General features: G+C 35.0%; 2 protein-coding genes across 7 annotated transcripts; one reads left to right on the top strand and one right to left on the bottom strand.

Annotated features, from left to right (window-relative positions):
* The first annotated feature begins 1,387 nt into the window (after positions 1-1,387).
* LOC145006523 (putative F-box/FBD/LRR-repeat protein At5g44960) lies at positions 1,388-3,182 on the top strand. Its single transcript, XM_078965605.1, has 2 exons — positions 1,388-2,871; positions 2,961-3,182. The coding sequence occupies exons 1-2, from the start codon at positions 1,444-1,446 to the stop codon at positions 3,024-3,026; spliced, it is 1,494 nt and encodes a 497-aa protein (XP_078821731.1). The 5' UTR covers positions 1,388-1,443; the 3' UTR covers positions 3,027-3,182.
* Positions 3,183-3,839: 657 nt separating this feature from the next.
* On the bottom strand, positions 3,840-6,304 carry LOC145005380 (uncharacterized). Of its 6 annotated transcripts, none has more exons than XR_013662558.1 (7): positions 5,905-6,304; positions 5,407-5,528; positions 5,059-5,208; positions 4,802-4,858; positions 4,621-4,709; positions 4,458-4,516; positions 3,840-4,380 (listed from the first exon to the last, which is right to left on the bottom strand). XR_013662558.1 is itself a non-coding variant. In XM_078964459.1 (6 exons), exons 1-6 carry the CDS (start codon positions 6,089-6,091, stop codon positions 4,513-4,515), a joined length of 609 nt encoding a protein of 202 aa, XP_078820585.1. In that variant the 5' UTR covers positions 6,092-6,304; the 3' UTR covers positions 3,840-4,512. The 6 variants fall into 6 exon arrangements, 4 of the variants coding, with proteins under 4 accessions (XP_078820585.1, XP_078820588.1, XP_078820586.1 ...); XR_013662559.1 differs by lacking the exon at positions 4,458-4,516 and having other exon boundaries at positions 3,840-4,077; positions 4,167-4,380; XM_078964459.1 differs by having other exon boundaries at positions 3,840-4,516.
* Positions 6,305-11,507: the final 5,203 nt, after the last annotated feature.

Below are 11,507 nucleotides of genomic sequence, written 5' to 3'. Positions count from 1 at the left end.
AAGTTTCGACCAAACAATTATGTATAAGGGAGTAAATAGTAATTAAGAAATTATAACAATAAAAATTATATTAATAAAAATGATAACTATAAAAACGAAGTGTGTATAAGTTTTTAAATTTAACAAAATTTTCCGAGGTGCGACAGTGAAGGGACTCAAATTTTATTTTGCCCTGAGCCTCAAATCGTCTTAGACCAGCACTGCTTCAGATCCATCTTCTCATACCACGTAAAGTTGCAAACTTTATGCGCATGCAAGGTCTCATAATGCTAAAACTTCAACAATAAGCTTCTTACAAGGCTCAAATGTAACGATGTGGATTAGGATGCACAAAGGAGACAACTTTATGACATTTGGGACCTAAGAAGGTCTAGATCTGGAACCATATCCTTGCGATAGGTCCAGATTTTGTTAGGATGCAATTACGTTTCTGACAAATTTTTATGCAGGGATATGGATTAGGATGCACAAAGGATATGGATTAGTTCATGAAGGGACTCAAATTTTATTAGGATGCAATTACATTTCTGACAAATTTTTAGGCAGAAGGGGAAAGGATTCGAGCAGACAGGCACTTGGACCAACACAGCCTCCTCTACCTTTTCTTTCTAATAACCTTCTCGATGAGTTTGGAAAATTTATCGTTGTCTTCACTTGTATACTTTCTAAAAGAACCCATGAAGTGTTGAAGAATCAACATCTACATACCCATCTTCCTCTACAATTTCCCTAGTGATATTCACTAGCTCATCCTTCATATAACTACCGGTACCAGTAATCCTATCGAACTCCAAAGGAATGGTGTTTCTATAAAAAGGTTGTACAAGGTGTCAAAATTTTACCTTTTGCATCCGTAACCATGCTCTTCCAGAGCATCTCTCGATAATCTTCAATTGTGCATCACATATTCACATAGGATCACCGATGTGAATAGCTCCCAACCAATCTTTTTGGGTACTTTTAAGGAAAAACTTATCGGTAATCTAAAAATGGTGGGGTTTGAGGATAAAAGACTATTAAAACTACTGAGTGAGGAGTTAAAGCATTTACTCTCTTTAATGACGTAGAAGGAATAAGTAAGGAAAACCTCCACATCGGCCGGAAGGATAACGTTCTAACCGTTTGACATTTAACAGAATCCCCTAATAAAACTATATTATCTAAGTTAAACAACCACATGGTCAAAACAAACTTTAGTGACCAAATAAAGAAACTTCTCAGATTTTCATGCAGTATCTTTAAATGGTAATTTTAAAAATTGGTTAATTATGGATCATAAAACAGATATTAATATGAGAATTTGTATCATATTTTATTTTAAAAGTTGAAAGTTGAGGGGAGTAACGCAAAACTTGGGATGTATAATTAGTTAATTACACTAATTGAGTCTTGTCTAGTTTCAAACAGGGGGGAAACAACGAGGGCTCTGTTGCCACCACGAAGATGTTCGAAGAAGAACCAAATCAACCTAAAATTGCCCAGAAACGGATTAAGTTTCAACAAATCCTTGAGAAGGGAGAAGAGGATGAAATCAGTGCGCTGCCCGATTCGTTGCTTCTTGAAATCCTTTCTCGTTTACCCTCCACAAAACACGCCATTAGAACAGGCACACTCTCCAAGCGATGGGCACATCTTTGGACTTTCGTACCTACTCTGATTTTCACACCTTTAGATCTTTCCCATGGTCATCGTCGCCGAAACTCTTACTCAAGGTATGATTTCGCATTATTGGTGGACAAAACCCTAACTCAGTGTCGCCAATCGAAGCTTAAGAAATTCGAAGTGTATATCTATTACGATATCCAATTTGAATCGCATTACAACAACTGGATTCAACGTGCTATAAGTTGTAACGTTGAAGAGCTTAAGTTGGATTTTCTGTATACGGGAAATGAAGCTGAGTTTCGGTTAGATCAATTTCCTTTCATCAATTCTTGTTTTACTGATCTGAGATTAGTAGGCTGCAAGGTGAATCCAAGTGGGGCGATTAGTTGGAAAAACCTTAAGAGTTTGTGTATTTCCCATATGAATTTAGATGAAGATATGATCGTTAATATATTATCAGGGTGTCCTCTGTTGGAAACTTTGATGTTGCAAGGTTGGTTTGGTTATATTGGTCCCTATATTACTTTAGATGATGAATCTGAAGACGATATCATCCAAATGAATGCTTCTAATAGTTTATCACTAACTCAATGTCCCCAAGTGAACCTCAAGAAATTCAAAGTTTTATCCGAGTTGGATATTACGTTTGAATCCCAACTCAACAGTTGGATTCGTTATGCTATAAGATGCAACGTTCAAAAGATTAGTTTAAGGTTCTGGAATGCGGTATTCGGATCTGATTTTATGTTAGATCAAACTTTTTTCACGAGTTCATGTTTTACTAAGCTGAAATTAAATGGGTGCATGGTTAATCCAGTTGGGGCAATTAGTTGGAAAAATCTTAGGAGTTTGTCTATATCTTATTGGAGTTTAAATGAAGTTTTGATTGAAAATATATTATCTGGAAGTCCTGTATTGGAAACTTTGGTGTTGGATAATTGCTATGGCTATAGGAATCTCCATATTACTTCAAAGAGTGTTAAAAACTTGGTGTTATCTAGATACCAGAATTATTATGCTGAATCTGAAGCTGATATTGTCGAAATCAATGCTCCCAATATTTTATCACTAACAATCAAAGATGATTTGGTGTTGCAGAAGCTTTTGTTGGTAAATGTGTCTTCTTTAGTCAAAGCTAACTTAAATTATAAATGTTCAAAGATTGTGCAAAGAACTCCTACAGAAGTGGAAGAAGAGATGCTTAAAGGATTTATAATGAATCTTGGCCATGTCAAGGAGCTTAAAATTGGGATTTTATGTTCTAAGGTTAAATTTCTTTTGGTTTTCCATTTTTGATAAACTTGTTTTAATCAATGATCCTAATATATAATCACTTGTGTTTTTTTTATTGGCAGGTTCTTTCTTGTTTGCAAGCTAAAGGTTTCATTTTTCCATCAAATTTGATTCCTGAAGCTATCTGATTAATGATGCTTTGAGTTCATGTTTAAGAATTTAAGTTATGTTGATTTATTTTCATCTATTTTCTGTTTTGTGTAGTAGACTTGGTAGTTGGTTACATTGGGTTGTGGGATCATTTATTTTTAAAATATTGATTGATTGATCGCTTTTTAGTTATAGTTAGTTATTATTAGACATTAGTTGTTGTTACTCAAAAGCATCTACGTCTATTGTAGTTTTGAAGCTTCATTTTTTTGGTAATCTCTCATCTTCTATGAGTTTTGGCATTATATTGAGCAAAAATTGGTAAGCTTTTGTATTGACCAAAACTAATTGGTGTTGTGGTTATATATTGCTGACTTTTGGACTCTGATGTTGTTTATATTGAGAAGTCATAATGTATGCAGGAGTTTCTATCTGTTTTTCTAATGAATGATAGGCCAAAAACTCTTTTTCTATTCTTAAATTGTCTAACTTATTGAATGACGAATTGAATTATTGATGATTTGTTTAACTACAATCAAAAGATAAAACATTTGAAGAAACGGAAAAAAAATAGAAGAAGAAGCTTTCGTCTAAAATTATAATAATTTGGAATTCCAACTTTTTGATAACGGTAAAAAAAAAATAGATGTAAGTGATATTCGATATTCGTATTGGTTTGAAAATGCAGATAATATTTTTATTTGTTTGTGTAATTGTTTAAAGTGATACATACATTTGTGTATCATTTTCAACAATTAGACTATTTTAATGATCTTGTTAATATTTCCAAATACATTTTTCTTACGTTATGTATCAATAAAATCATGTTTATATAGTAAATTAATAATGAGTTGCACTAAAGTAACTTAACAAATCCCTAACATTTACTTAATTGAACTAGGTGGGGACCCCCGTATTTTGGGGGTCGGATGCGATGATTTTTTCCGCTACTATTCACTACTAAGACAGTGTATCTCCAGAGATAGAAAGCACCTTAAAAACTGCATCACCAACCTCAACAATTATGATCAACAAAAAGGGAAATATGTGTAATCAAACTAATACGAATGCACATGGAAAAAAGATGTCCTGCCAAAAAAAAAAAACAAATGTAGAAAGATACAAACAGACACAATTGCAAACAATGAAAGGAAGAACAATTGCATGTAATGCCTTACCTGCAAGTTTGCAAATACATTGCTCTTCTTCCTCTAGGAAAAAAAACATCCATATAAATCATACTCTAAAATGTGACATTACATTTAAATGATAACTAAAAGACATCAATTACTTAATCAGTATTCCATATCTGACATTAACTAAGAACTAGATGAGAATCATGCGCACCCGTTGGCGCTGTGTTCGTTTTTTTTTTCTCTTGTCAGCAAAAACCTAATATGATAAAAGTCAAAACATTAGTCAACAGAAGGTTCTAGAATTGTGAAAAAATGTTTGAATTTTATTATTACCTTGAGTACCGGTTGGACCAAAAACGCGGTTGAATTGAAACAACTTTTTTCCATTTTACCTTTAAAAATAATAATTATATATTTTTTTTTTCTTTTTCATCATTCTTTTACCGGTTGCATCTGTCTAAAAAGAGATATGACTAAAATTTGAAAGGTAACTCACTTTAAGTTTCCCTCAACTTTTGTATGTCCAACCTCTCCTATAAAAAGCTTTGGCATTTCTTGCATCTGTTCCCAATACCCGGAGAATTTCTGATATATAAGTTGTTCGTTATTAAAAGACAATATGATTTATAAGGAAAACAATAAATCTCATACTTATAGCCTTCCCCACTCCACATTACCTGTTTTCTTTTCCTTTCATCTTTGTCTTTTATGGATTTTGGCTCCATCCACTTTGCCTGTAGTTCCAGATTTCTTTAGAGTATATTTTTGTGATAGTATGCAGTTGTTTTTTTTTTTTTTTTTTTTTTTTTTGGTTCTATGTGGGTGTAGATGTGTGAATTTGTGATCTCTGCCATAAAAAGAGAGAGCTCGTGGGCCTTATTCTGCAGATCAAAGAACTACATAGATAGGGGCAAAATAGTAATTATGTATATACCAATATGAAAATTTGTTGACGGCTGCCAACATGGGAGACTCGAATATTGCAACACCTTCTGCGAGTATATTTAATAACTTTCAAATTCAACTTATTTACCTTCTCTTCCAAAGCTTCATGAAAACTATCTTCTAATTTATCCTTATCTTTCTGTAACCAAATTGGTAATAGTTTCATAATTCTTTGTGTTTTAGAAAACATACTGTGATGATATATATTTACCGACTAAAATCAAACAAATCTAAGTGAAGTTCATAACGATAATTTATAAATCAGATGATGAGTATGATATTAACATAAATCTAAAAAACAAAAAGAAAAAATGGAAGAAGTTAAAGATATACTTACCAGACCTAAGATTGGCTCTATGAACCAATGCCACATGACAACTTCCATAAGATTCTGTAAGTGCATCGGCACCAAGTAAATTACACCCATCAACAACTCCAAACCTTCAATTTTGGAAAAACCTAAAAAAACAGTGTAATCAAGCAAATTGAAACGATTGCTCACAAAACCTTCTAAATTACATGGAAACCAACACAAGTTGTGGTAAAGACTATAAGTGGTAATTTTATCATTCTTAAAAGGTTCCAATAAGAAAAATATTATCACGATAAGAATAAATTATATAATTATAATACTTGATGTATACGGTGTGGAAACTTTTCTCTAATCACTTCATCCCATGGTGTTTTAAGTTGGCTAATATAAAAAAGATGCATACACTAAAAAATACACAAAATTATTTGCAGCAAAACAATACGAAAAATAGTATTAAACATCAAAATTATTGAAAGCTTCCCTATTTCATAAAATATTATATGAGATGTTTTACACCAAAACCTTTAAGTCCAGAAATCATGAAACGCCTACAGGAACAGAAGAGCAAATGTAAATCCAAGGGCAAAACAGGGACGAAAAGAAACTTATTACACAAAAAGGATAACATCCGGTTCATATCCAGCAAGATCTCTACATTGCTCAACAAATTTGAATAATTTTTTTTCTCCACCAAGTCTACTTGATTCATTCATAAGATTTTTTTTTTTCTTTTGGATTGGTGACCTATGATGAAAGTTGGACCAAACTAGTTGCTAAAAAGCATAAAGTTTCAAATGAAGAAAAAGTTGAAAATACGATGTTGTAACTGAACATTAATATATAGAATAAAAATGAACATGTTTGTGAACAATTACAGCTTCTAAAAAAACATCCCATATCTATAGGTTAAAAAAACTGAACATATTTGTGAACAGTTACACTTGCAGATCAGTCACGCTTTCTCTAATTTATACTTACCGTTCATTCATTGCTTTCCTTATCCACCACCCTTGTTTCACGCCATCTCCACTTCCCCATTTATTTTGCCTCTTACAAACGCCATCAAATCAGGTATATTACAAATTTATTATTTTAGAAAAAAATCAAAATAATAAAAATAAAATATGATTTCTATTAAAAGGAAACTGTTTTTTTAGAACCAATAGCTTTCATTTTCCATATTACCAAAGGCAGAAAGCAGACTCTTCACTTTTCTTTATTCTGACCATAATCAAATTTTTTTATTTGCCTTTGTAGAACGTAGTTAATAATGTTAATGCATCAGATTCCTCAAATCATCAATTTAATTTTAGTCCGTTTTAACCAACATACATGAGATTTAAAGTTAGCATTTATCATGTAATACATAGATTTGTTCCAAGAAACATACTTCGATTACCTTTTTAATCACAAACATGAAACTTCTAATTTCTTGTATTAAACATGGCTTTTACAAAAGCCAAATTTGTACCCTTTTACCAACTTATTATCACCAAGCTCAAAAGGTAAAATCGTTTGTTTATTTGATGTTTGTAAATTATGACCAATAATACACTAAGAGCATTCAAAGTAAATTTTGATTTTGCATTGTATGTTTGACTTTGATAGAAAGTCAAAGCTGTCAAAATGAACTAATTTGGCCTTTCACTTAAATCTTTATAGATTATAAACATTTTCCAAGCCTTCTTTTTCTTAACCAAAATTCATTCATTAATGTCATATTTTTCATTCAAGTATTAAACTTAATGTAAGAAGTTACGTTTAAATTTTGTCACAGAAGAGGATTGGAAATTACCACTTCTTTCCTTTGGGCTACTCCTGCTGTGGGTGCTGGGTTTTGGAATATGTTTGTTCTTGGTTTTGTTAAAAGCTATAGGCGACCAACGGGTTCCTTTTCTGCAAATTGTATTAAACTTGATAAAGAAGTCAAACAATTTTTAAGTCGAAAAGTCAAAATGAGTACCTTCAGTCGTCTACTAAGCTCCTTATTCCCACAATAAGCATGATACTTGAATATTCCTTTGAAAATACGTTGCGCAAGCACACTTCCTTCTAATCCTACAAAAATTTGACAATATTTTCCTTTGAAAATACGCACACGTTACTTTTCTAAGTCGAATTGAATGCTTTATGCAAAAACTTTACAACGTTGTGGGTGTGGGTATAAAATAATGCAAAATAAAGAAATTTCTTACTTGTTAATGTCATCAGAAGAGTAGCCAGTAACACCACCAAAAACAACCAACACATAATCAACATCAAGGGATCTCATAATCTCATAAGCTTCATCCTCATATTAATATGAATAACATCTGTTTTATATGATCCATAATTAACCAATTTTTAAAATTGCCATTTAAAGATACTGCATGAAAATCTGAGAAGTTTCTTACTTTCTTTAATTGGTCACTAAAGTTTGTTTTGACCATGTGGCCGTTTAACTTAGATAATATAGTTTTATTAGGGGATTCTATTAAATGTCAAATGGTTAGAACGTTATCCTTCCGGTCGATGTGGAGATTTTCCTTACTTATTCCTTCTACGTCATTAAAGAGAGTAAATGCTTTAACTCCTCACTCGGTAGTTTTGATAGTCTTTTATCCTCAAACCCCACCATTTTTAGAGTACCGATAAGTTTTTCCTTAAAAGTACCCAAAAAGATTGGTTGGGAGCTATTCACATCGGTGATCCTATGTGAATATGTGATGCGCAGTTGAAGATTATCGAGAGATGCTCTGGAAGAGCATCGGTTACGGATGCAAAAGGTAAAATTTTGATACCTTGTACAACCTTTTTTATAGAAACATCATTCCTTTGGAGTTCGATAGGATTACTGGTACCGGTAGTTATATGAAGGATGAGCTAGTGAATATCACTAGGGAAATTGTAGAGGAAGATGGGTATGTAGATGTTGATTCTTCAACACTTCATGGGTTCTTTTAGAAAGTATACAAGTGAAGACAACGATAAATTTTCCAAACTCGTCGAGAAGGTTAATAGAAAGAAAAGGTAGAGGAGGCAATATTGGTCCAGGTGCCTATCTGCTCGAATCCTTTCCCCTTCTGCCTAAAAATTTGTCAGAAACGTAATTGCATCCTAATAAAATTTGAGTCCCTTCATGAACTAATCCATATCCTTTGTGCATCCTAATCCATATCATTGCATAAAAATTTGTCAGAAACGTAATTGCATCCTAATAAATTCTGGACCTATCGCAAGGATATGGTTCCAGGATCTACTTAGGCCCCAAATGTCATAAAGTTGTCTCCTTTGTGCATCCTAATCCATATCCTTGCATTTGAGCCTTGTAAGAAGCCTATTGTTGAAGTTTTAGCATTATGAGACCTTGCATGCACGTAAAGTTTGCAACTTTACATGGTATGAGAAGATGGATCTGAAGCAGTGCCGGTCTAAGACGATTTGAGACCCTGGGCAAAATAAAATTTGAGTCCCTTCACTGTTGCACCTTGGGAAATTTTGTTAAATTTAAAAACTTATACAAACTTCGTTTTTATAGTTTTCATTTTTATTAATATAATTTTTATTGTTATAATTTCTTAATTACTATTTACTCCCTTATACATAATTGTTTGGACGAAACTTTATTTTTATAAACTGTGGTCCACTTTGCAAATGAGTTCTCTGATGCATCATGTATTGTGATTAAATACTAATCGTATAAAAGATAAAGTTAATACGATAAAACAAAATTTTTTTAAAAAAATCTCGTAAAAATCACCTTATAGAAGCAAACCTAAACCTAGCATAATCTAATTAATTACATCAACCACATGCAAATGTTCACAAAAAATGACGTTTTATTATTGAATCAGAATTTAATCCACTTTCGGAAGCTGTCGACATGAACTAATAATATTCCCTTCATCAATTTTTATGATCTTTCCATTTGAATTTTGTAACGTCCGAAAAATACAACCAATTTAAATTTTTCAAAACAACCTGATTTTCACTAAATTGTTTACAAAAAGGTTTTCAATACAAATCATTTAGAGTATTTCCAGAATCACATTGCTACAAAATCATGAGAATCGGTACGATCGCACCTTCGCCTTGCCACGGTCTCCTAAAAAACCTGAAAAACATTAAACCACAACTGTAAGCCCGAAAGCTTAGTGAGATACCCCCAAAATACCAACCACGTATACGGCCTTCCAGGCCACAACCTTCCGGTCCAAACATATCGCCTTTCGACCCATTGCGTAATGCCTTCCGGCCCATAACATAATGCCTTCCGGCCTATAACATATCGTCTTCCGACCCGCAACGTAAAAGCATATATATATATATATATATATATATATATATATATCATGACAGAACATAGAACAACCGTGCATACCGGGTTACACTCCAGACCAGACGACCATACACATAACATGTAATCATATAGCAGTTCACAGTTAGCAAATCGATCAACAGATCACATAGCATATCATTACCCTAACCAAGATACCAGCCTAGCCGATCACTAGCATAACATCACCCTACGACTCAGCCAACATAATAATTATGCACATACGCCTTTCCAGGCCATGACCATCCGGTCCACATCGCATTGCCTTCCGGCCCGCAACATGTAATGCCTTCCGGCCCATATCCCGCAATATCATACAACAGACATTTACCCGGATTTCCATCCGATAAAAGGGTCGGCCTTGGTGCCTTAAACCCTATAGATATAGTGAGGATAACTCACCTCGAAACTGTCGGCTGAAAGGATAAGATCCCGCTGCTCCGGACTCTGACACGAACTCCTCCACTGAACATCAAAACATACAACTCAATAAATGCCCTTAATTACCAAAATACCCCTGGAAGACAACTGGTCAACCTTGGACAAGTCAAAGTCAACCCCTGACTGACCCTACTCGCCGAGTCAACCCGATGACTCGCCGAGTCCTTATGCTCAGAACTTCCCTCAATCAGCGACCCAACTCGCCGAGTCACCCCAAGACTCGTCGAGTCCAACAACTCTGAGTCCACTCGCACCCAACTCACCGAGTCATCCCTTGACTCACCGATTCATCGACTCAACCAGAAATATTGGGACTTCCTCGACAAGACTCGCTGAGTCCAAATGGACTCGTCGAGTCCAAGGCTATCTTCAACCTACTCGCCGAGTTGTTCTTCCAACTCGTCGAGTTCCAGGCCATCTTCAAGCAAGTCGTCGAGTCCACCCATGTGACTCGTCGAGTACCACCGGTCTAAATCCATACAGAAGCATCTCAGGCCATGCAATTGATCCAAAACATAGATCCAACCTCCTACAATCCATCCATCACGTAAAGTGGCAAACTTTACGTGAATCTAAAGAGATCTAGGCCTTATTCACCTTAGAACCAAGGTTTGGGACATGGTAGCTCCATTAACAACACAAGAACAGGGGCTTTAATGCTCTTAAGATCTTCTCCACTCCAGATCTGAGGTAGTAACCTCAAATCCATACCCCAAACATCAAGATACCACACAACCAAGCCCCCCACACAACTCCAAAATGAGAATCTAGGAAAACACAACCCAAGAACAAAAGTATTACCTCCAAAAGATGCCTCAATAGCAACCAAACTCGAATCCAAGCAAATCCCTTTGATCCAAGCCACTTCTCCTTCAAGATTTCTTCAACCAACACCTCTCCAAGCTCTAATTTGCTCCACAAAGGGACTCTCCACGAGTTTAGGGTTTCTAGGACTCAAGGGGGGAATAAGGGAGGCTGTGGAGGGGTATAATGCTCTTTATATAGGGCTCAACCCCGAAAATTAGGGTTTTCTCCATACATCACCTACTCGCCGAGTCCATCTTTGGACTCGCCGAGTAGGCCACTTGACATGCGACCATAGTCGCGACCTGACTCGTCGAGTCTATCCATGGACTCGCCGAGTCACCCTCTAAAACTTACACTTTTAGCCCTTCAACTCTACTCTTGCGATTCTGGGATGTTACAATTCTCCCCCACTTAAATTAGGCTTCGTCCTCGAAGCCTGCGGCATCTCATCTTCAAATTACTTCCCACGACGCGCCACCTGACCTTGACCGAACCAAGTCCCTCAAGGTACAACCATAGAAACCAGAAGCTCACTTTCTCCTTCCATACGGTGTCCCCACCA

The sequence above is a fragment of the Lactuca saligna genome, chromosome 7, assembly GCF_052625555.1.
Source record: "Lactuca saligna cultivar CGN05327 chromosome 7, ASM5262555v1, whole genome shotgun sequence".
Lineage (NCBI taxonomy): Eukaryota > Viridiplantae > Streptophyta > Magnoliopsida > Asterales > Asteraceae > Lactuca > Lactuca saligna.
This window is presented reverse-complemented; position numbering and strand designations above follow the sequence as displayed.

What these genes read in the sequence shown, in the direction of transcription:
- LOC145006523 (XM_078965605.1), top strand. Translation starts at nt 1,444, where the DNA reads ATGTTCGAAGAAGAACCAAATCAACCTAAAATTGCCCAGAAACGGATT. An exon ending in TTGGGATTTTATGTTCTAAG is followed by an intron (nt 2,872 to 2,960) that starts GTTAAATTTCTT and finishes TTTTATTGGCAG; the next exon opens with GTTCTTTCTTGTTTGCAAGC.
- LOC145005380 (XM_078964462.1), bottom strand. Translation starts at nt 6,091, where the DNA reads ATGAATCAAGTAGACTTGGTGGAGAAAAAAAATTATTCAAATTTGTTG. An exon ending in CATGATTTCTGGACTTAAAG is followed by an intron (nt 5,529 to 5,904) that starts GTTTTGGTGTAA and finishes CTGTTTTTTTAG; the next exon opens with GTTTTTCCAAAATTGAAGGT. An exon ending in GTCAACAAATTTTCATATTG is followed by an intron (nt 4,859 to 5,058) that starts GTATATACATAA and finishes CTGGAACTACAG; the next exon opens with GCAAAGTGGATGGAGCCAAA.